Here is a 23,908-nt window from a genome sequence, read left to right on the forward strand (position 1 = left end):
CGAGCTCTAGGTGCCTCCAGGCAAGTGAAGGGGCCATCCCTCCTGCCTGGCTGCCTCTCACTATCACATGTCCTTCCCAGGGCGAGGACATCCTAGACAGGAGCTCGGAGCTGATCTACACTGGGGAGATGGCGTGGATCTACCAGCCCTACGGCCGCAACCAGCAACGGGTCTTCTTCCTGTTTGACCACCAGATGGTCCTCTGCAAGAAGGTAACCCCATCCCTTTCTTCCCTGAGGGATATGGGCACCCCAGGGGGCACCACACCCTTCCTCTCCATCATCCCCAGTTCCCAACAAAGTGGGCTAACCCTGCTGGGCAAAAACAAGACAAGATATTGGCAGCAATTCCATATCAGGATCACTGGTATGGCATGAATATCACAAGCAGGGCTGGCTTATGGACAGTGAAATTCTGAAATTGGTAAAGTTTGTGTTGGTATCTTTTATACACTTTTCCCTCCTGCCCTTCATGGCGATCTTTCTCACTCTTTTCGACCCAGAGCTGATAGCCTGCTGATTTGCACCAGTTGTGAAAAATATTGAAATATTTCTATCCCAGTTGGTGAATAAGTGGCTTCCCTGAGCACCTCCCCTCATTTCTACTCTAATGGCTTTGACCATCTGGCCCCTTACTGCCCTAGGAACCAACAAGGGACCTCCTACTTTACTCTTACAGGTAAGGTGCCTTACCTTTGTGATACAGGAATTTTCCCTGTTCCCCTACCCATTTCCTATACAAGTTGTGTCACATCCTTATAACTCTCAGCTGTGCTCTTCTTTACCCTCCCTTCTCTGTAATCCATTTGAGAAAAGGTCTTGCTCTTGTGATTAACTCAGCATGAGTGTTTGTTTCTTGGTATCTTCTCCTTGGCAGGCAGGAGGATGGCATATGGTCTCAGCCTGATTCCTCCTGATGGGATACTGTTTCCTCCACCTCCTCCCTTAGGATAGGGAGTTCAGATCACTTTTAGTTCCAAGGACTGGCTGGGAAGAATTTGGGACCAGGGAAAGTAAAAGAGGAAGGCAAAACCAAAGAATGCTTAAAGTGACTTTTTATTTATTTATTTATTTTGCGGTATGCGGGCCTCTCACTGTCGTGGCCTCTCCTGTTGTGGAGCACAGGCTCCGGACGCGCAGGCTCAGCGGCCATGGATCACAGGCCCAGCCGCTCCGCAGCATGTGGGATCTTCCGGACCAGGGCACGAATGCACGTCCCCGCATCTGCAGGCGGACTCCCAACCACTGCGCCACCAGGGAAGCCCTAAAGTGACTTTTTAAATTCACCATCCTACCCTTGGCTCTTTCTCCATAATCCATTCCCTTTGTTCTCTTCCTCACCAAGTAGCAAATACCTCTGAAAGGGAATACTAAATCATGAAGCACCAGGTTAAACACTGTCATCTTTTCCAGCGTGGAACAGGAGCCACACATTTGTTTTTAAGCCCCCTGTTCTCTGTGTATACCACATCTTGCATTAAATCTCTGGCTATTTGCCTTTGACAGTGGATTGAGGGAACAAATTGAGTTTCAAGTCAAACTGCCTCAATATTTGAGAATAAGCTTTAAGTGCCAGCTCTAGAACTGATAGCTCACTAGTTAATGGAGAAAATTACTGCCTTAGTCTGGACCTGGCCCTGGAAGAGAGAACTTTTATGAATCTGGAAATTGGCCAAACACCCAGCCCTCTTATTATCTACCCCCAACTCTTCCTTAGACGTCCATCAAATCAGGAGGCAGGATTTTTGAGGGTTAACTTACGTAGCCAAGGAAATTCTCAGCATATCAGTCATGTCACCAATAGGCGTGTGTTCATTCTTCCCACTGAGCCATGTTTACACTCAGAACAACCAGTTGTAGAGAGACACAGAAAAGAGATTAGGAAGCTGGTTTATTTTAGCGTTGCCCACCACTCAACACCCTGTTAATTTAAGCATCTGTCAGCCAAGGCTGAGATTACTTTAAGGAAAATGTGAAACTCAGCTCTGCAAAGTAGTAGCTATAGGAGACACGGCCAGGAGCCAGAACACAAAATAGTGAGGCAAAGGCTAGAAATAAAGGGAAGAAACAACATGGACAGTGAGCTAAGTTTAGGAGCCAGGGGACAGCAGAAAACTAAAATGGAATGAGAATCAGCTCCAGGCCAGCTAGTAGAAGCCAGTGATTAAGGAGAAACCAGAAGCCACGCCAGCCAAGCGGGCAGGATGGGTGTAGCAGGCAAAAAGGATGACAAAAACAAGAGAAACCTTGAAGCTAGCATAGCTTTCTTCCAATGGGAGCCTTCTTGTTCTAGCAAGAACCATGGCCTCCCCTTCCAGAAAACAGCTATCCACATACCTGGGCCTTCTTGACTCTGGTTTCTCAGAGCATGAGAAGCTACAGTTTGATTTTTCAAAGCCTATTAAAACTATATCTGATGTTTGTGTTGAGGCTATGGTTGAGGATTTCTATTTGGTACCTGCAATAGGCCTTTCTATTCAGCAATAGGGAGTAAACTTTTTTTTTTTTTTCGGTACGCGGGCCTCTCACTGTTGTGACCTCTCCCGTTGTGGAGCACAGGCTCTGGACGCGCAGACTCAGCGGCCATTGCTCACGGTCCTAGCCGCTCCGCGGCATGTGGGATTTTCCCGGACCGGGGCACGAACCCGTGTCCCCTGCATCGACAGGTGGACTCTCAACCACCAGGGAAGCCCTGGGAGTAAACGTTTGAGAAATGACCATGGCACCAAAATAAGGTATAGAAAGAGACAAGGTCTTTGGTCTGCTGGATGGTTGAGGGACCTCTTGCCATTTCTATAAAAGCCTTTCCTCTTGAGGTAGAGCTGGAATAAATGGATAAATCTTCCTGGATATGAAGAATCCTTTGGCAAAGGAAATCTACAGAGGAAAAGGGCCAGGACTAGAGCTGGACGAGTAAGACACTCACCTCAGGCACAGAGTTAAAAAGGAGGCCCCAAAGCACAGTAATCCTTTTTACAGGGAAGAAAGGGGACAAGAAAGCTACGTAATCAAATGTGGCTGCATGAAGCTTTCTGATGAGTTCATGTATAAAAAGGAGGACGAAACATGGGCCTGTAGCAAGTGGATAGATATTCATATGTAATATTTTATATGTATAGGATATTTAATAGGAGTGACAAAGATTAGTTTCATGAATCTTACAATGAGTCCAAGTTAGTTTTTAAAGATTCTAAGACAATATCAATGATTTAAAAAGATCTTTTCAAAAAAAAGAAGAAAAAAGAAGTGATAGTCTGTAGTCTGGCAACTCTCTTCAAGGGACAAATAATTTACTATTAACACAGGAACTTAAAACCTCTCTGTCAAGGGAAAAAGAGACTGTAGTCTGGCAACTCCCTTCTAGGGACAAATAATTTACTATTAACACAGGAACTTAAAACCTCTCTGTCAAGGGAAAAAGAGCATAAACCTGTTGAGGGGGAATTTAAACCTAAGGTATCTGAGGTTGTAAGAAAGCACTTCAGTGCTCTGAATTCATTCTTTCATGCTATAATTATTGAACCCCTGCTCTGTGCCAGTCAGCTCTGCCTTCTTAGAGCTTGTAGACTAATGGAATTTAAGTGTAATGTAATTTAAAAATATATACATCACTGGGCAATGAAATAATACTCAGATGTCCCCAGCAGAATTGCTGTAGGTAAACTCAACGGAGTAGTGAGTTACAGGAGATCTATGACAACACTATAGTTGGGAAAATGTACCAGTTTTCAAAATATAAAAGATTCTAGGAAATACAGATTGACAATAAAATAATAATGAATCAACATTTACTGTGCACCTCTATGATTCTGTTCTAAGGCCTTTACATTCATTTACTCAATTTAATCCTCACAACAAACCCATGACGTAGGTACTATTATTTTTCCCATTTTAAATATATGTAAAGTGAGGTACAGAGAAGTTATATAATTTGCCCAAGGTGATATTATATCTAGTGAGCGATGGAGCCAGGAATTGCATCCAGGCAAGCTGACTCCAAATTCTTCATTAGTAACCTCTATGTCATTATTGCCATTGAGCTTGTCAGAATTCTATAATAGATACTTTTTAACATCTTTATTGGCGTATAAATGCTTTACAATGGTGTGTTAGTTTCTGCTGTATAACAAAGTGAATCAGCTGTATGTATACATATATCCCCATATGCCCTCCCTCTTGTGTCTGCCTCCCACCCCCCCATCCCACCCTTCTAGGGGGACACAAAACACCAAGCTGATCTCCCTGTGCAATGCAGCTGCTTCCCACTAGCTATCTATTTTACATTTGGTAATGTATATATGTCAATGCTACTCCCTCACTTCGTCCCAACTTACCTTTCCCACTCCCCGTGTCCTTAATTCCATTCTCTATGTCTGCGTCTTTATTCCTGTCCTGCCCCTAGGTTCTTCAGAACCGAATTTTTTTTTTATTCCACATATATGTGTTAACCTACGGTATTTGTTTGCCTCTTTCTGACTTACTTCACTCTGTATGACAGTCTCTAAGTCCATCCACCTCACCGCAAATAACTCAGTTTTGTTTCTTTCTTTTGCTGAGTAATATGCCATTGTATATATGTGCCACATCTTCTTTATCTATTCATCTGTCGATGGACACTTACGTTGCTTCCATGTCTGGGCTATTGTAAATAGTGCGGCAATGAGAATTGTACTACATGACCCTTTTTCAATTATGGTTTTCTCAGGGTATATGCCCAGTAGTGGGATAGCTGGGTCATATGGTAGTAATATTTTCAGTTTTTAAAGGAACCTCCATACTGTTCTCCATAGTGGTTGTATCAATTTACATTGCCACAAACAGTGCAAGAGGGTTGCCTTTTCTCCACACCCTCTCTAGGATTTATTGTTTGTAGATTTTTTTATGATGGCCATTCTGACGGGTGTGAGGTGATATCTCACTGTACTTTTGATTTGCATTTCTCTAACAATTAGAGATGTTGAGCATCCTTTCATATGTTTGTTGGCAATCTGTATATCTTCTTTGCAGAAATGTCTAGTTAGGTCTTCTGCCCAGTTTTGGATTGGGTTGTTTTTTGATATTGAGATGCATGAGTAGCTTGTATATTTTGGAGGTTTGCTTCATTTGCAAATATTTTCTCCCATTATGAGGGTTGTCTTTTCATGTTGTTTATGGTTTCCTTTGCTGTGCAAAGCTTTTAAGATTCATTAGGTCCCATTTGTTTATTTTTATTTTTATTTCTATTTCTCAAGGAGGTGGGTCAAAAAGGATGTTGCTGTGATTTATGTCATAGAGTGTTCTGCCTATGTTTTCCTCTAAGTGTTTTATAGTGTCTGCTCTTACATTTAGGTCTTTAATCCATTTAGTGTTTATTTTTGTGCATGGTTTTAGGGAGTGTTCAAATTTCATTATTTTATATGTAGCTGTCCAGTTTTTCCAGAACGACTTATTGAAGAGGCTATCTTTTCTCCATTGTATATTCTTGCCTCCTTTATCAAAGGTGAGGTGACCGTATGTGCGTGGGTTTATCTCTGGGATTTCTATCCTGTTTCATTGATCTATATTTCTGTTTTTGTGCCAGTACCATACTGTCTTGATTACTGTAGCTTTGTAGTATAGTCTGAAGCCAGGGAGCCTGATTCTTCCAGCAATGTTTTTCTTTCTCAAGATTGCTTTGGCTATTCGGTGTCTTTTGTGTTTCCATACAAATTGAGAAATTTTTTGTTCCAGTTCTGTGAAAAATGCCATAGGTCGTTTGATAGGGATTGCATTGAATCTGTAGATTGCTTTGGGTAGTATAGTCATTTTCACAATTTTGATTCTTCCAATCCAAGAACACGGTATATCTCTCCATCTGTTTGTATCATCTTTAATTTCTTTCATCAGTGTCTTATAGTTTTCTTCATACATGTCTTTTGTCTCCTTAGGTAGGCTTATTCCTAGGTATTTTATTCGTTTTGTTGTGGTGGGAAATGAAAGTGTTTCCTTATTTTCCCTTTCAGATTTTTCATCATTAGTGTCTAGGAATGCAAGTGATTACTGTGCATATATATTGTATCCTGCTACTTTACCAAATTCATTGACTAGCTCTAGTAGTTTTCTGGTAGCATCTTTAGGATTCTCTATGTATAGTATCATGTCATGTGCAAACAGTGACAGTTTTAGTTCTTCTTTTCCGATTTGGATTCCTTTTATTTCTTTTTTTTCACTGATTGCTGTGGCTAAAACTTCCAATACTATGTTGCATAATAGTGGTGAGAGTGGGCAACCTTGTCTTGTTCCTGATCTTAGTGGAAATGGTTTCAGTTTTTTACCATTGAGAACGATGCTGGCTGTGGGTTTTTCATATATGGCCTTTATATGTTGAGGTAAGTTCCCTTTATGCCTACTTTCTGGAGTATTTTTATCATAAATGGGTGTTGAAATTTCTGAAAAGCTTTTTCTGCATGTATTGAGATGATCATATGGTTTTTATCCTTCAGTTCTTTAATATTGTGTATCACATTGATTGATCTGCATATATTGAAGAATCCTTGCATTCCTGAGATGAACCCCATTGATCATGGTGTATGGTCCCTTTAATGTGCTGTTGGATTCTGTTTGCTGGTGTTTTGTTGAGGATTTTTTTCTTGTTTCTTGAGGTAGGATTATATTGCTATAAACTTCCCTCTTCAAACTGCTTTTGCTGCATCCCAAAGGTTTTGGGTCATTGTGTTTTCATTGTCATTTTTTTCTAAGTATTTTTTGATTTCCTCTTTGATTTCTTCAGTGATCTCTTGGTTATTTAGTAGTGTATTGTTTAGCCTCCATGTGTTTATATTTTTTACAGATTTTTTCCTGTAATTAATATCTAGTCTCATAGCATTGTGGTTGGAAAAGATACTTGATACGGTTTCAATATTCTGAAATTTATCAAGGCTTGATTTGTGACCCACGATATGATGTATCCTGGAGAATATTCCACGAGCACTTGAGAAGAAAGTGTGTTTTGTTGTTTTTGGATGGAATGTCCTATAAATATCATTTAAGTCCATCTTGTTTAATGTATCATTTAAAGCTGTGTTTCCTTATTTATTTTCATTTTGCGTGATCTGACCATTGGTGAAAGTGGGGTGTTAAAGTCCCCCACTATAACTGTGTTACTGTCGGTTTCCATTTTTAAGGCTGTTAGCATTTGCCTTATGTATTGAAGTGCTCCTATATTTGCTGCATATGTATTTACAATTGTTATATCTTCTTCTTGGATTAATCCCTTGATCATTATGTAGTGCCCTTGTTTCTTGTAATAGTCTTTATTTTAAAGTCTATTTTGTCTTATATGAGAATTGCTACTTCAGCTTTGTTTTGATTTGCATTTGCATGGAATATCTTTTTCCATCCCCTCACTTTCAGTGTGTATGTGTCCCTAGGTCTGAAGTGGGTGTCTTGTAGACAGCATATATACGGGTCTTGTTTTTGTATCCATTCATCCACTCTATGTCTTTTCCTTGGAGCATTTAATCCTTTTACATTTAAGGTAGTTATCTATATGTATCCTCCTATTACCATTTTCTTAATTGTTTTGGCTTTGTTATTGTAGGTGTTTTCCTTCTTTTGTGTTTCCTGCCTAGAGAAGTTCCTTTAGCATTTTTGTAAAGCTGGTTTAGTGAAGAATTCTCTTCCCTTTTGCCTCTCTGTAAAGTTTTTAATTTCTCCATCGAATCTGAATGAGATCCTTGGTGGGTAGAGTAATCTTGATTGTAGGTTTTTCTCTTTCATCAGTTTATTAAATATGTCCTGCCACTCCCTTCTGGCTTGCAGAGTTTCTGCTGAATGATCAGCTGTTAACGTTATGGGGGTTTCCTTGTATGTTATTTGTTGTTTTTCCCTTGCTGATCTTAATATATTTTCTTTGTATTTAATTTTCATTAGTTTGATTAATATGTGTCTTGCTGTGTTTCTTCTTGAATTTATCCTGTATGGGACTCTATGCACTTCCTGGACTTGACTGACTATTTCCTTTTCCATATTAGGGAAGTTTTCAACTATAATCTCTTCACATATTTTCTCAGTCCCATTCTTTTTCTCTTCTTCTGAGACCCCTGTAGTACAAAAGTTGGTGTGATAATGTTGTCTCAGAGGTCTCTGAGACTGTCCTCAATTCTTTTTTTTTTTTTACATCTTTATTGGAGTATATTTGCTTTACAGTGGTGTGTTAGTTTCTGCTTTATAACAAAGTGAATCAGCTATACATATACATATGTTCCCTGTCCTCAATTCTTTTCATTCTTTTTTCTTTATTCTGCTCTGCAGTAGTTATTTCCACTCTTTTATCTTCCAGGTCACTTATCCATTCTTCTACCTCAATTATTCTGCTATTCATTCCTTCTAGAGGATTTTTAATTTCATTTATTGTGTTGTTCATCATTGTTTGTTAGCTCTTTAGTTCTTCTAGGTCCTTGGTAAATGTTTCTTGTACTTTCTCCATTTTATTTTCAAGCTTTTGGATCATCTTTACTATCATTACTCTGAATTCTTTTTCAGGTAGACTGCCTATTTCCTCTTCATTTTTTGGTCTGGTGAGGTTTTACTTTGCTCCTTCATCTGCTGTGTATTTCTCTGTCTTCTCATTTTGCTTAACTTAGTGTGTTTGGGGTCTCTTTTTTGCATGCTGCAGTTTCGTAGTTCCTGTTGTTTTTGGTGTCTGCCCTCAGTGAGTAAGGTTGCTTGAGTGGGTTGTGTAGGATTCCTGGTGTAGGGGACTGGTGCCTGTCTTGTGGTGGGTGAGACTGTATCTTGTCTTTCTGGTGGGCAAGACCACGTCCGATGGTGTGATTTTTGGTGTCTGTGACCTTACTATGATTTTAGGCAGCCTCTCTGCTAGTGAGTGGGGTTGTGTTCCTGTCTTACTAGTTGTTTGGCATAGAGTGTCCAGCACTGTAACTTGCTGGTTGTTGAGTGGATCTGGGTCTTAGTGTTGAGATGGAGATCTCTGTGAAAACTTTCGCTTTTTTATATTACGTGGGGCTGGAAGTTCTCTGGTGGGCCAGTGTGCTGAACTCAGCTCTCCCACCTCAGAGGCTCAGGCCTGACACCCAGCCCGAACACCAAGACCCTGTCAGCCACTTGTCTCAGAAGGAAAGGGAGAAAAAGGAAGAAAGGAAAAAATAAAATAAAATATTGTTATTAAAATAAAAAAATATTATTTTAAAAAAGTAATATAAAAGAAGAAAGAAGAGAACAAGCAAACCAAAAAACGAATCCATCAATGATAACAAGTGCTAAAATTTATGCAAAAAAAGAAAATATCCCAACAGACAGAACCCTAGGACAAATGGTAAAAGCAAATCTATACAGACAAAATCACACAATGAAGCATGCACATACACAGTCACAAAAAGAGAAAAAGGAAAAAATATATATGCAAAAAAAATGAAGAGAACAACCAAATCAATAAACAAATCTACCAATGATAATTAGCTCTAAATACTAACCTAAAATAAACATAAAGCCAGAAACAAATTAGATGCAGAAAGCAAACCCCAAGTCTACAGTTATTCCCAAAGTCCACCACCTCAATTTTTGGATGATTTGTTGTCTATTCAGGTATTCCATAGATGCAGGGTACATGAAGGTGATTGTGGAGATTTAATCTGCGGCTCAAGAGGCTGCTGGGGTAGATTTCCCTTTCTCTTCTTTGTTTGCACAGCTCCTGCGGTTCAGCTTTGTATTTGGCCCCGCCTCTGCGCATAGGTTACGTGAGGGCGTCTGTTCCCCACCCAGCCAGGACGGGGTTAAAGTAGCAGCTTATTAGGGAGCTCTGGCTCACTCAGGCCAGGGGAGGGAGGGGTACGGAATGCAGCACAAGCCTGTGGCATCAGAGGCTTGTGGGACATGGCAACAGCCTGATGCACGCTGTGTGTTCCCCCGGGGAAGTTTTCTCTGGATCCCGGAACCCTGGCAGTGGCAGGCTGCCCAGGTTCCCTGGAGGGGAAGTGTGGATAGTGACCTGTGCTTGCACACAGGTTTCTTGGTGGCTAAAGCAGCAGCCCTAGCATTTCATGCCCATCTCTGGTGTCCGAGCTGATAGCCGTGGCTTGCGCCAATCTCTGGAGCTGGTTTAGATGGTGCTCTGAATCCCCTCTCCTTGCTCACCCTGAAACAATGTTCCCTTGCATCTTAGGCAGTTCCAGACTTTTTCCCAGACTCCCTCCTGGCTAGTTGTGGAGCACCAGCCCCCTTCACGCTGTGTTCACGTAGCCAACCCCAGTTCTCTCTCTGGGTTCTGACCTCCAAAGCCCAAGCCTCAGCTCCCAGCCCCACCCACCCTGGCCGGTGAGCAGACAAGCCTCTTAGGCTGGTGAGTGCTGGTCGGCACCGATCCTCTGTGTGGGAATCTCTCTGCTTTGCCCTCCGCACCCCTATTGCTGTGTTCTCCTCCATGGCTCTGAAGCTTCCCCCCCACCCACCTCCCATCTCAGCTAGTGAAGGGACTTCCTAGTGTGTGGAAACTTTTCCTCCTTCAAGCTCCTTCCCAGAGGTGCAGGTCCCATCCCTATTCTTTTGTATCTGCTTTTTCTTTTTTCTTTTGCCCTACCCAGGTACCTTGGGAGTTCCTTGCCTTTTGGGAAGTCTGAGGTCTTTTGCCAGCATTCAGTTGGTGTTCTGTAGGAGTTGTTCCACATGTAGATGTATTTTTGATGTATTTGTGGGAAGGAAGGTGATCTCCACATCTTACTCCTCTGCCATCTTTACAGTCCCTCCTATAATAGATTATTAAAGAGTTGTGAACATTTAAAAGGAGGTACAGTGACAGGGACTCTCCATTGGTTTCCTAAGAGCAGGTCATGTCACATAAAATCCAGCTTCTATCTTGCCAGTAACTAGACTAGTTGATGAGAGGGTTGCACTAGACAGAAGATATCAGGATTTCACCCTGGCACTTCAGATTTTCTTCAGTTTCCTTGCAGATAGAAGCAATGTGGAGTGGTAGAAAAGCATAAAATTTATGTTCAATTTTGGGCTTCTTAGTTCCAGTGCTCACTAACTACATGACTTCAAGCAAATGACTTCACTTTCTCCACCTTCATTTTATCATCTGTAAAATGAAGATAATAACTACTCTACAGGATTGTTGTGAAGATTAAATGAAGTCAATGCATGTAAAATGCCTGATAGAGGGCCTGACACCTAGTGGGTACTTGTTAATCTTAGTCTTCTCCCACCCCAATAAAGAACTAAGCAGCCTTGTAAGATAGTGACGTCTCTGTCACTAGATGTACCCCCAAATGTGCTAGATGATTTCCTGCCAGAAATAGTATAAGAGAGATTGATAGACCCATCTGATCCCTGAGATCATTTGGCCCAGTTACTAAATTCTCATCCAGTCTTAAGATTCTCTTAATTCCCAATAAGTTAAGCCAAAACTTCCCCATTTTGCACATTGGAAGTTGGGATTGCATGCACCACTTAGAACAGCTTGAAGAAATTGTAGCTTGTTTCAGAGTGTGCATGTATGTGTGTGAATATATATATGAAGATACTTTTTAAGTGACCATTATAGTAGGTGTGAAATGACACCAGTGGCTTCTAATTATGTGATCCTTTCTTTAATTTTTGCCGCTTCCCTCTTTGTTTGTCACTTTTCTTTTGAAAAACCTGATAAGACTCTTTTTTCTCTTTCTTCTTGTCCTTTATGGTGTCCTTAATGTCTCTGCTCCCCTGAATCTTATTGCCCTGCTATTTTGGTTAATAATGTATTTTGTTATTTTCCTCCTGAGATGATTATATTGAACATTACTTTGTTGCTTTGGGGAATTTATCTCTTTTTTCATTTCTTCCCTTTCACTTTTTACTGGGGAAGAGAGGAGAGCCCCTTTTACCTCTCTTCAATCAATCATCCGCCAATATTCCTACAACACTGCAGTTGCCCCTAACAGCCTTTTCCCCATTTATCATCAATTGTGCCAGTCTGGACATGCTCTGTTGTCCCCTGTGTCATAACTGCTCAGTATTTATGTCACTTTCACCATATACTGGGAGAATCAGAACTAAACAGAGTATAAAGATGCTGGAGAGAGGATTTCTTCTATTCATGGAACTTTCTGCATTTGGACCATTTCTTTGTGCACTAAAGGGCCAGACTTGGAGAATGAGCCATTCAGGACAACTCAGGAATGCAACAGTAGCATCAGTGATGGAATAGAGCAGAAAGAAGATTTCTGCTTTAAAACCAGGGGTTGTAAAACCAGGACACCTGAGTCCTAGACTTTGTCTCTTACTAATTTGTCTAAATTTGGGCCAGTTCTTTAACTCCTTATTTTTATCAGTGTCAAATCAGGCTGATGACAGAATTCATCTCAGGAGGCTTTGAGGAGAATCACCTGAAGTATTGGGAAGTAGTAAAGTATAATGTCAAGAGCATGGGTTCTAGGGCCAGACAAGAGGCCACCAATTTCCTTTTTCCCATCAGTTGTGTGACCTTGGACAAATTCTCTGTGCCTTTTATTATCCCCTCATTTGCAAAATGGGAACCATAATAGTATCTACATGGAAGGGAGGTTGTGAGGGGTAAATGAGACAGTACAGTTGCAGTGCCTGGCACACAGTAAACTTAATAAATATTAGCCATTGATTACTGTATATGCAGTGTTACTAATCATTCATTCAGCGCATTTTTATTGGGAGGCAGTATACACAGTGGTTAAAACAAGCACAGATTTTTAGAGCCAGATAGCCTAGTCTCAAAGCCCAGCAGTGCCATAAATGGTAGCTTTTATTCCTCGGCAGGTTTCTTAACTGCTCTATGTCCACAGTTCCTCATAAAATCGGGTTATACCAGAACCTAACTTGTAGGATTGTTGTGAGAATGATTTAAGTTAATAAATGCAAAGTGTAGCTGCCAATGGATGAACACATAAAGAAAATGTCATACACACACACACGCACACACAATGTAATATTATTCAGCATTAAAAACTAAGGAAAGCCTGCCATATCCAACAACATGGATGAACCTGGAGGACACTATGCTAAGTAAAATAAGACAGAAAGACAAATACCGTATTATCTCACTTATATATGGAATGTGAAACAGGCCAACTCATAAAGGTAGAGAGTAGAATGGTGGTTGCCATGGACTCATGGGGGTGGCAGAAATGGGGATATGTTGGTCAAAGGGTAAAAACTTTCAGTTATGTAGGACAAATAACTTCTGGAGAGCTAATGTACAAATGGTGACTATAGTTAGCAACACTGTATTGTATAATTGAAATTTGCTAAGAAAATAGATCTGAAGTGTTCTCATCACAAAAAAAAAGGTAACTATGTGAGATGATGGATATGTTAATTAGCTTGATTGTGGTGATCATTTCATAATGCATACGTATATCAAAACATCACATATTACTCCTTAAATATATACAATTTTGTCAATTATACCTCAGTAAAGCTGGGGGGAAATGCAAAGCATTTAGAATAATGTCTGGCGCATAATGTATGTTGGTTAAGTGTTCACTGTTGCCATTGTTGTTGTTATTATTTTGTTATTATTAAGTATGTACTGTAGATGCTGGCATACAATAATGATAAAGACAAATCCAGTCCCAGCACCATGTGCCTTCCCTAGGATCTGAGATAAAACCAGGTTGTCAGGCTAGGGGTGAGTAGCCAGGGCCCCCTCTAAAGAGCTAGGGAGAACCTTACTGACAAGCAAGTGAGGCAGGCTGCAATCCTGAAGAGTTGCATTCTCCAGATTGTAGCATCTGTCATTTGTATAAAATGTCCTGCAGTGTTTTATTAAACCCCATGAATACCCAGTGAGGCCAAATTCAAACAGCTCCCAGCTGTTTCAGTCATGTAATGTGAGGGACGGGGGTGGGCTCCTTGCTGGGGCTATGGCTAGGGCCAGGGCCAGGGCCAGAGTGCTTGGCTGCAGACTGCCAGGGCCCTACTAGAGAAGCACTAGCTCCCTTAATCTCCTCCAACTTGGATGAGTGGAAAGGAAATGGAGGAAGGCTGCCATCCTATTAGAAACAATCCCATTTAGGCAGATAACTTGTGATGACCCAAATAGCATCTGTGGTGAGCACCTATTCACCATGTCCCTTTGAAAGCACTCAGGCCACCATTAACAATTGGCATGTGGGCATTCTGGTCTCAGTAGTACCACAGGTAACTAGGGCTCAGGAGGGCTTTGCCCCCTTGTTATGTGTAGAAGCTGAGCAGAAAAACCTCTGAAGCTTTATCAGCTGTCCTTCCCTGGATAACTCCTAAGTGAGGAAGGACCAAGGAAGACTCAGTGCTGGGCACAGCCTGAATGGACAGACAAAATTAAAAGCTGTAAAACAGAACTAATGCAAATTCACTAGTGTGGTAACTGAGTGCCAATTGTATAAGGGTCTTCATAGTCAGTGCTAGCATTCAAAAAAGGAAAACCATAGTAACTTGAGCTGGATGGTGCAATCAGGGAAGGCTGCTTTGAGGAAGAAGAATGTATGACTTTGATCTTGAAGGCTGGAAGGATTGAAATAGGAGGCTTCTTTGGGGGCAGGGAGGGGATGTTAGTGTGAACCTAAGTATAGATCTGTGATTTTGGTGAGTGAGTGGCAAACAGTATTTGCCACCCACCACTACCACCACCCCTACACTGAAAGGGTATATGGAATTTCCAGAGACGGTGGGGTAGCTATGTAAATTTAAAAATATTCAGAATTACTTTTGCTTTGTTTTTTTTTCAGTCACAATATTTAACTTATTTTGAAAGTTTAAATGAATTAAAGGAGGCAGTGGGATTTTTAGATTTATCAAAAGGAGTTTTAAAGAGATATGAAACACTGATCTAGAAGAAAGAAAGCTCAGCACCATGTTTATCAGACAAGGCTGGCCTCATGACCTGGAAACTGCATGTTTAGATTTGAGCTTTACAATTTTACAAGGTGAGAATGACTCTCCTAGTTTTATAGTTGAGGAAATCGAGGCTCAGTGAGGTTAATTCATTTGCCCAGTACAACACAGCTAGTAGGTTAAGCAGCTAGGATTCAAACTCAGAACTTCAGGCTCTAACTCATGTTATTTCCACCATTCATTCCATGCTGCTTGGTGGCCTTAGCTACCCTTTCTGGTTGGATTTTCTGAACAGTGGATCATTCTTAATCATTCCTATCACATTTCTACACTTGGCTTTATGACTAATCTGATGCCTGAAAACTCACATTCAACGCTCTGGGGAGCCAGAAAGGGCAGGCAAAGGGAGAATTTTAATGACACATCCTTCTAGCCCTGCTCCCGTGCCACAAACATTGAATTCTTTCTCTTTCCTTATTATCGATAAATACCTAAAGAAACAATAGGAGTTTCAGTTGATGCTTTAAATTTAGCTCCAAGATCGTATACATTCTTTCCATTTTTGGAAACTAGTAAAGATTTTGAAGGCTAACAATGGTTATGACGTTCCAACTCAGAGGGAAAGGAAGCTGCAGGCTGAAGTTAGGAATAGAGGGACGTTGAGCCTGCCCATGTTCTAGCCAGGTGGACACCCACCTATTAGCTGTGTGGTCCAGGTCTGTGTGTATTTGTATTATGTATTGTAAGGCAGGTTTCAAGACTTTACAAGATCAAAGTAGTTTACATTGATCCATTCTCCTCAGCTTGTTCTGCTTTTGTAGTTATATTAGCCTGACAGGGCCTACTTTTTATGCATATGTTTCACAAAGTGTTCCTGGGGATTATGGAAGTCAGTGCATGGGCGCCACCACATCATTTTGGCAGGACTGAGCTTGTCCACTTTGAGCATGGTGAAAGGAATCCAGGCTCTGAAACAAGCTTGGAGCTACATTGTCCCACTCCATACAGCAGAACTCTCTCTCCTATAAACTTGATGCCAATGTTACCCAACAGATCAGAACCCATCTGTACTCGAAAGCCTATTTATATGCATAATCACTATGAAAGGAAGAAGAACACCATGATTGTTATTTTTTGCAAAGCAATTTATCAACACCTGTATTTCCCAGCCTGGGGCTTTGAGATTGATAGAGCTATGCTGGGAATCCTTAAAGACAGCCTTCCCCAGCCCTACAGAAAAGTGGAGTTTACCATACAGTGTGAAGAGTTAGGACTGGGAATGTGAGTGGCCAAAGGCAAATTCTTTGCAGGTAGCCTGCAGCTGTGAACTGTGAGGCATGTCAGACAATTCAGTAAAATGGGAATAGTTTAACCAGACCATGTAATGGTAATAAAAATTAATGAACATTTCTGACTCTATCAGATAGTCTAGAAGGCCAAATATAAGTAGAGAGGAGGGAGAGCTGGCCAGAAAGGGCCCCTGCTACTAGTAGAAGACATCTGTCAGAGCAGGGCTCACTGGGGCCCTCCTTGGACAGACTCAGCCACATCACATGCAGCAGTAGGTGTGTTTTCAAGGGAAGCTGAGGGCAGTGCTGAGAGGAGATGGGGCTGAAAGACCATTGTGAGACAGTTACTTATCAGACCTTACATTCCACAGACCCACAGTTCATTTCATCCACCCCTCTGTTTTTCTTTTTTTAACTTATGAAATTCTTGATATTCAAAAAGATATAAAAACAATATAATGAACACTTACTATCCAACTTAAGAAATAAATCATTACAAATACAGTCTTTATCCTCTCCCTCTTTTCTTCCCTTCCTTTTCCTTCTTTCTCACTTGTCCCCATTCTCCTCTCTGTACTCTCTTGAATTTGGCATGTATCATTGTTGTATATTTTTACATAATTATTGTACATATGTATGTATGCCTAAACATTAGATGGCATTGTTTTGTATGTTTTTAAACCTTATATAAATGGAATAGATATAGATGAGATAAAGCTATATAGAAAAGAAACCAGGGGAATGATGAGCATGTGATTCAATATGGAGGTTGCCTTGGCGTCGTAGCTTTTGGAATGAGCAGTGGGTTCACCGAAAGTTAATACATCATTAAAAGTAAGTAAGTAAATAAATAGAGAAATCAGAGCACTATGCATTGAGTAATGATGAGTGTCTCATGGACTGAGATTTGGGATTCAATTCTGTGTACCCAAGAACAAAACAAAAATCATAACAGATAGGAAATATACTATTTGTATCCAACTACAACTTTTATTTTTCTCACAGAATAAGATTTGTGAGATTCATTCATGCCAATATATGAAGCTTTATATTCACTTTCCCCCCATTTCTCCTGCTAGACTATGCCTTCTCCAAAACTCCCCAGAGTGCTAAATGTTCAACCTTCCCTAAGTAATCTTTCCTGGCCAGCAGCCTGTGGCCACCTAGCTACTATTATCACTCATCTCCCCTCTGATATGTAAGTCTCATTGGCTTGCTTGGATTCCTGTGTATACTGCACGCAACCAACCAATTCATTTCATACTTCTGGAAGGCTTCCAAATATTGTGAAAGAGGAAAAGCCCTTGCTAACTGTGCTTGTGTGACTTACTGCTTCCTACTTCCCATCAGCAGTCTTGCAAACACATACATGGATCGAGGCTGAGGTCTGAGACAAACTCTATGGATGTAGGCCAGAGGCTTTCTCTAAGAGCATCTAGTTAACCAACTATTAGTGTCATACACTAAGCTAACCTGCCCAAATTTAGACCAAACCACCCCTCATTGATACTCCAGAACAATGGCAATGTTAGCATCCTGCTACGCCCATGTGCCGAGTCTCCTGGTACCCACCCTCCACATACCTTCAACAAAAAGCCTTCTCTTTCTTCCTACCTAGGACCTGATCCGGAGAGACATCCTGTACTACAAAGGCCGCATTGATATGGATAAATATGAGGTAGTTGACATTGAAGATGGCAGAGATGATGACTTCAATGTCAGCATGAAAAATGCCTTCAAGCTTCATAACAAGGAAACTGAGGAGATTCACCTATTCTTTGCCAAGAAGTTGGAGGAGAAGATACGCTGGCTCAGGGCTTTCAGAGAAGAGAGGAAAATGGTGCAGGAAGATGAAAAAATCGGTAAGTGACCTGAGAGGAGAAAGAAGAATATGGCTATGAAGAACATAGTGAGTTAAATTAGTTTTCATTTTTTCAGAGGCAGAGAAGATTTTTATTGCAAACTAACCTAATCCACTTTGGTGGTCCCCTATTATTAGGTTATTTTTGGTAGATACCAATAGTTTCTATTAGTCAAGGTTAAGTGATAGAGGTTGGTCTCCCCTACATTCTCATTACTAGATAAGATTATTACACTGAAATAAAACCTCAGGCTCGATTCTCCCAAACATACAAAAATTTATTAGCAAACAAACACAAAAGCAGTCATAGAGCCTGTTCTGTATTTTCAGTGAAGTCCCAACTCTGTCCTTAGATACATAACAAACAGCATCTTCTGTAAAAAGGTTAGGTTAGTCGAGGCAGATTTGGTAACATCTAGGATTCAGCTAAGTTCCTAGTCAGAGTCTAGTGACAAAATCCTCTGACAAGGGCCAAAATATAGTACCCATTTTCAATCTTAAACTTCAGGCTTCCTTCTGAAGTGTATGTATAGGCTGTAGGGTTCACTGAATTCTTATACCTAGTTCTTGTGAGGGCTAAAGTGCCTGTAAGACTTTTGTGGCCAGGGCACATCTTGCACAGCATTCTTTTTTTATCAGTGAAAATTCATTTTTAACATGTATTAGGCTAATTAGGCCTCCTGCATTAAGGCGACTGAACTGCTCCTCTTGAGTGTATATTCCAGATTAGGGCATTTTAGATGTTAACTAAATGCCCCTAGAGTATAGATTAAAATTAATGTGCATGTATATATCATGCACTCTTTATGAAAGTCTTTTAAAGTAAATTATAGAAAATATAACAGGGTCTAAAACCATGACCACTTGCACGATTTAGAATCATACTAAATTATACTCTTTGGCTTGAAATAAGTTGTTTTCCTTTCCAAAGGGAATATAGCTGGTAGAGATACTTTTTATGCTGCTTTCCAACTGTGGGATTTAGGCTTTAGCTTTGTGGTTTACAAAGTACTATCTGGTCTCTTACTCATCGTCCTGCCTTTCTGGCATAAAAATATCAAACAGCCAGGCATTGAAATTTCATGAGAAGACACAAGAATTTCTGGTTTTTACTCACTTATAAGGGAGGAGAATTATACCTTAAAACACCTGTATGTTCAAGTTGGTAGAAACTGCCTCTAGAAAAATGGGCCTACCATTTGAGTCCTGGTGCAAATGTATTCTCCTATCTGAAGTGTTAACGATTGAAATGGTCCAGAGGCAAGGAAGGATAATCAGAAAGACACTGCTTAGTCTTATCCTAGTCTTCTCAGGTTTAGGGTAGAGTGCATATTGATAATTCACTTTAAGTCCCATTGGAGTCAATTTGCTTTCAGTCTATGGGCACTGCTTTGGGACATAATGTGGAATCATTACAGAAATGCTACTGGCTGCTTCTCCCAATGGCAGGCGCCAGCAACTTCTGACCCTGTCTAGGTTGTTAGTGCTATTAGAGGAATTGCCTTAGTGTGCTTTTTGCAAACCCTAGATCAATTTGAAGATTCATACCATTCCCTCTGGTTCCCACACAATATAAAATCTTCCAGAAATTACTTCCTGACAGCTTATGTTCATCTTTTTAAAAATATTAAGGTTTTTGGTCTGATTATAACAGTAAATCATTTTCATTGTAAGCAATTTTGGGGAAAGAAACACAAAAAATACAAGAAAAAAACTAAAAATCACACATGAACATACTACCCAGAGATAACTTTTGTAAACATTTTGATATATTTCCTTCCCATCTTTTTTTTTTCTATGTGTCTAAAAACAACAACAAAAAAAAAACTAGGGTGGCTGAATCTTTATATCTGTCTCCTTCAACTTCTGCCACTTCTTGATGGATAGATATAATTTTATGTCCTTATTTTTCACTAAAAATTATATCATTATCATTTCTCTAAATCATTTACTATTTTAATTATTATGTTTTATGGTTGTCATATGGATTTACCATAATTTTTATGTTTTTTATTTTTATTTTTTAATTACAAAATAAATACATGGTCATAATAAATGTTTAAACACATATGGAAATGTAATAAAGTTTAGCACTCTTTTTCCTTTTCTGTTGCTCCTAAGCTGTGTGAGATAATCAGTATTAATTAGGTGTGCCTCTTTCTGTACTAATCTTAAGCTCATATAAACATACATACACATAAGACTTTATTTTTATTTAGAAAAATTATATTATACTATACATTATATTATACATATTACTCTGTAACTTGCTTTTTCTTTAACTTGCTTTTTCAACTTGCTTTTTTTAATACATATTACTCTGTAACTTGCTTTTTCAAACATAATTTATCATAAGTAACTCTCCAGTTGAAGAATACAGAATCTAATATAACTCATTGTATCAGTCAGGGTTCAACAAGAGAAGCATAACCAATAGGAGATGCATTATTATTAAGAGATTTATTATAAGGAATTGCCTTATGTGATTGTGAAGCCTGGCTAAGCAACTCCAGGCAGTCAGGAATCAAAGATCATGGGCAGGCTTGAACTCATGAGCATAGGCCAAAGCTGTCATCTATAGGGCTTGTAAGTCTGAAGCTGTGAGGCAAAATTTCTTCTCCTGGGGGAGACCTCAGCCTTTCTTGTTTTTTTTTTTAAGTGGCAAAAACACTTACCATGAGCTCTATACTTTTCACAAAGTTTTAAGGGCACAATATAGTAATGTTAGCCATAGGCTCATTGTTGTACAACAAGTCTCTAGGACTTATTCATATCTTGTGTAAATGGAACTTTATAGCTATAGAAAAGCAGCTTCCCATTTTTCCCTCCTTCCAGCCTCTAGAATCACCATTCTGCTCTCTGTATCTATGAGTTTGACTAGTTTAGATACTTCATATTCATACAAATACAGGATTTGTCCTTCTGTGACACCATTATTTTAATTAGCAAATGTCCTCCAGATTCATCCATGTTGTCACATATGGCAGAATTCCCTTCCTTTTTAGGGCTGAATAATATTCCTGTATGTGTGTGTGTGTGTGTGTGTGTGTGTGTGTGTGTGTGTGTGTATACAAAAATACATACCACATTTTCTTTATCCCTTTATCCATCCTCAGACATTTAGATTGTTTCCATATCATGGCTATTGGGAATAATGCTGCAATGAAGCTAAGAGTACTGATATCTCTTCAAGATCCTGATTTCAGTTATTTTGGATATATACCAAGAAGTGGGTTACTGGATCATATGTTAGTTCTATTTTTAATTTTATGAGGAACCTCCATAATGTTTTCCATAATGACTAAATCATTTTAATTCCCAACAGTTTACTGTGGTTCCAGTTTCTCCACATTCCTGCCAATACTTATTATCTTTTGTTTCTTTGATAATAGATAGCTCTCTAAACAGGAGTGAGGTGATATTTTATTATGGTTTAGATTTGCATTTCCTTGATGATTAGTGATGTCCTTTTTTATATACCTGTTGGCCATTTATATGACTTATTTGAGTACATGTCTATGCAAGTCCTTTGCCCATTATTTTTAATCAAGTTATTTGTTTTTTTGCTATTGAGTATAGAAGTTTCTTATATATTTTGGAAATTAACCCCTTATCGGATATATGGTTTGCAAATATTTTCTCCCATTGCATAGATTGCATTTTTAATCTGTTGTTTCTTTCCTTTGCTGTGCTGAAACATTTTAGTTTGATGTAGTCCTATTTTTCTACTTTTGCTTTGTTGCCTATGCTTTTGGTATCATATCCAAGACATCATTGTCAAGAAGATTTTTCCCTCTTTTCTTCTAGGAGTTTTACAGTTTCAAGTCATACATTTAAGTCTTCAGTGCACTTTGCATTGATTTTCATGTATGGTGTAAGGTAGAAGTTCAATTTCGTTCCTTTTCATGTGGATATCCAGTTTTCACAGAACCATTTGTTGAGTAAACTATATTTTCCCCATTGTGTACTCTTGGCAGCCTTGTCAAAGATATGTTGACTGTATATGTGTGGGTTTCTTCTGGGCTCTCCCTCATGTTCAATTGGTCTATATGTCTGTCTTTATGCCAGCACCATACTGTTTTAATTACTGTAGCTTCATAGTATATTTTGAAACAGGAATTGTGATGCCTCCAGCTTTGTTCTTCTCCCTCAAGATTGCTTTAGCTATTATGGGTCTTTTGTGTTTCCACATGAATTCTAGGATTGATTTTTCTGTTTCTTTAAAAAAAGTGCCATTGGGGTTTTGATTGGATTGCATTGAATCTGTAGATGACTTTGGGTGTGAATGGGCATTTAACAACATTAAGACTTCCACTACAAGAAAAGTAAACTGCAGGCCAATATCCCTAACAAAATACATGGGAATATCCTCAATAAAACACTAGTAAACAAAATTCAACAGTACAATAAAAGGATCATACACCATGACCAAGTGGGATTTATCCCTGGGATACAAGGATTGTTCAATATATGAAAATCAATTAATGTGATACACCACACTAACAAAATGAAGGAAAAAAATCACACGATCATCTTTATAGAGGCAGAAAAATCATTTGACACAATTCAACACCCTTTTATGATAAAAACTATCAAGGTATAGAAGGAATTTACCTCAACATAATAAAGGCCATGTATGGAAGGCTCACAGCTAACATCATAGTTAATGAGGAGAAGCTGAAATCTTTTTCTCTAAGATCAGGTACAAGAAGGATGCCCAGTTTCAACACTTCTAGTCAAAATAGTAGTGGAAGTCCTAGCTAGAGCAATTAGGCTTAAATAATTAATTAATGCCTCCAAATCAGGAAGGAAGAAGTAAAATTATTCCTGTTTCCAGATGACATCATCTCATGTATAGAAAACCCTAAAGACTCCACCAAAAGCTCTTACATCTAATAAATGAATTCAGTAAATTAGTAGGATACAAAGTCAACACAAAAAAGAAGTTGTGTTTCTATACACTAACAACAACCTCTCTGAAAAAGAAATTAAGCAAACAATCCCATTTACAGTTGCATCAGAAAGAATATAATACTTAGGAATAAACTTAACCAAGGAGGTAAAAGACTGGTACATGGAAAACTACAAAATATTGCTGAAAGAAATTAAAGAAGACACAAATAAATAGGCATTCTGTGTTCATGGAACAGAAGACAATGTTGATAAAATATCCATTTTACTGAAAGCCATCTGTAGACTCAATATGATCCTATTAAAACTCCAATGACATTTTTTACAGAAACTGAAAAAAAGGACAATCCTAAAATTCACAGGGATCCACAATACACCCATGAGAGAGAAGAACAAAGCTGGAGGCATCACAATTACTGATTCTAAATATATTACAAAGCTACAGTAATTAAAACAGTATGGTGCTGGCATAAAGACAGACATATAGACCAATGGAATAGGATAGGGAGCTCAGAAATAAACCTACATGTATATATTCAACATATCTTCAACAAGGGTCCCAAGAATACACAATTGGGAAAGGATAGTTTTCCAATGAATGGTGTTGTGAAAACTGGATATCCACATGCAAAAGAATGAAATTGAACTCCTACCTTATACCATACATGAAAATCAGTTCAAAGTGAACTGAAGGCTTAAACATATGATTGGAGACTGTAAAAATACTAGAAGAAAACATTGGAGAAATACTTCTTGACATTGTTCTTTGGCAATGATTTCTTGGATATGACACCAAAAACATGGACAGCAAAGCAAAAATAGACAAGTGGGACTACATACAATGAAAAAGCTTATGCACAGCAAAGGAAAGAAACAACAGAACAAAAAGACAACCTATTAAATGGGAGAAAATATTTGCAAACCATATATCTGATAATTTCCAAAATATATAAGGATCTCCTACAACTCAATTAGCCAAAAACCAAGTAACTCAATTAAAAAATTCACAAAGAACTTGCACAGACATCTTGGTTATTTCATTAATT

The 23,908-nt window shown here is 39.2% G+C and overlaps 1 protein-coding gene across 5 annotated transcripts in view; it reads left to right on the forward strand.

The window, feature by feature from the left end:
* Nucleotides 1-23,908, forward strand: part of ARHGEF9 (Cdc42 guanine nucleotide exchange factor 9) — a 229,633-nt gene that overhangs the window by 176,796 nt on the left and 28,929 nt on the right. For all 5 annotated transcript variants that reach the window (XM_022564102.3, XM_022564092.3, XM_022564103.3 and 2 more), the window contains 2 exons: nucleotides 81-212; nucleotides 17,709-17,952. In XM_022564102.3, coding sequence (XP_022419810.1) covers nucleotides 81-212; nucleotides 17,709-17,952 — 376 coding nt within the window. The remainder of the gene's footprint in view (nucleotides 1-80; nucleotides 213-17,708; nucleotides 17,953-23,908) is intronic.

The sequence above is a fragment of the Delphinapterus leucas genome, chromosome X (assembly GCF_059928025.1).
Source record: "Delphinapterus leucas isolate spDelLeu-1000000601 "Yukka" chromosome X, BTC_Dleu_Yukka2, whole genome shotgun sequence".
In the NCBI taxonomy this organism is placed as follows: Eukaryota; Metazoa; Chordata; class Mammalia; order Artiodactyla; family Monodontidae; genus Delphinapterus; species Delphinapterus leucas.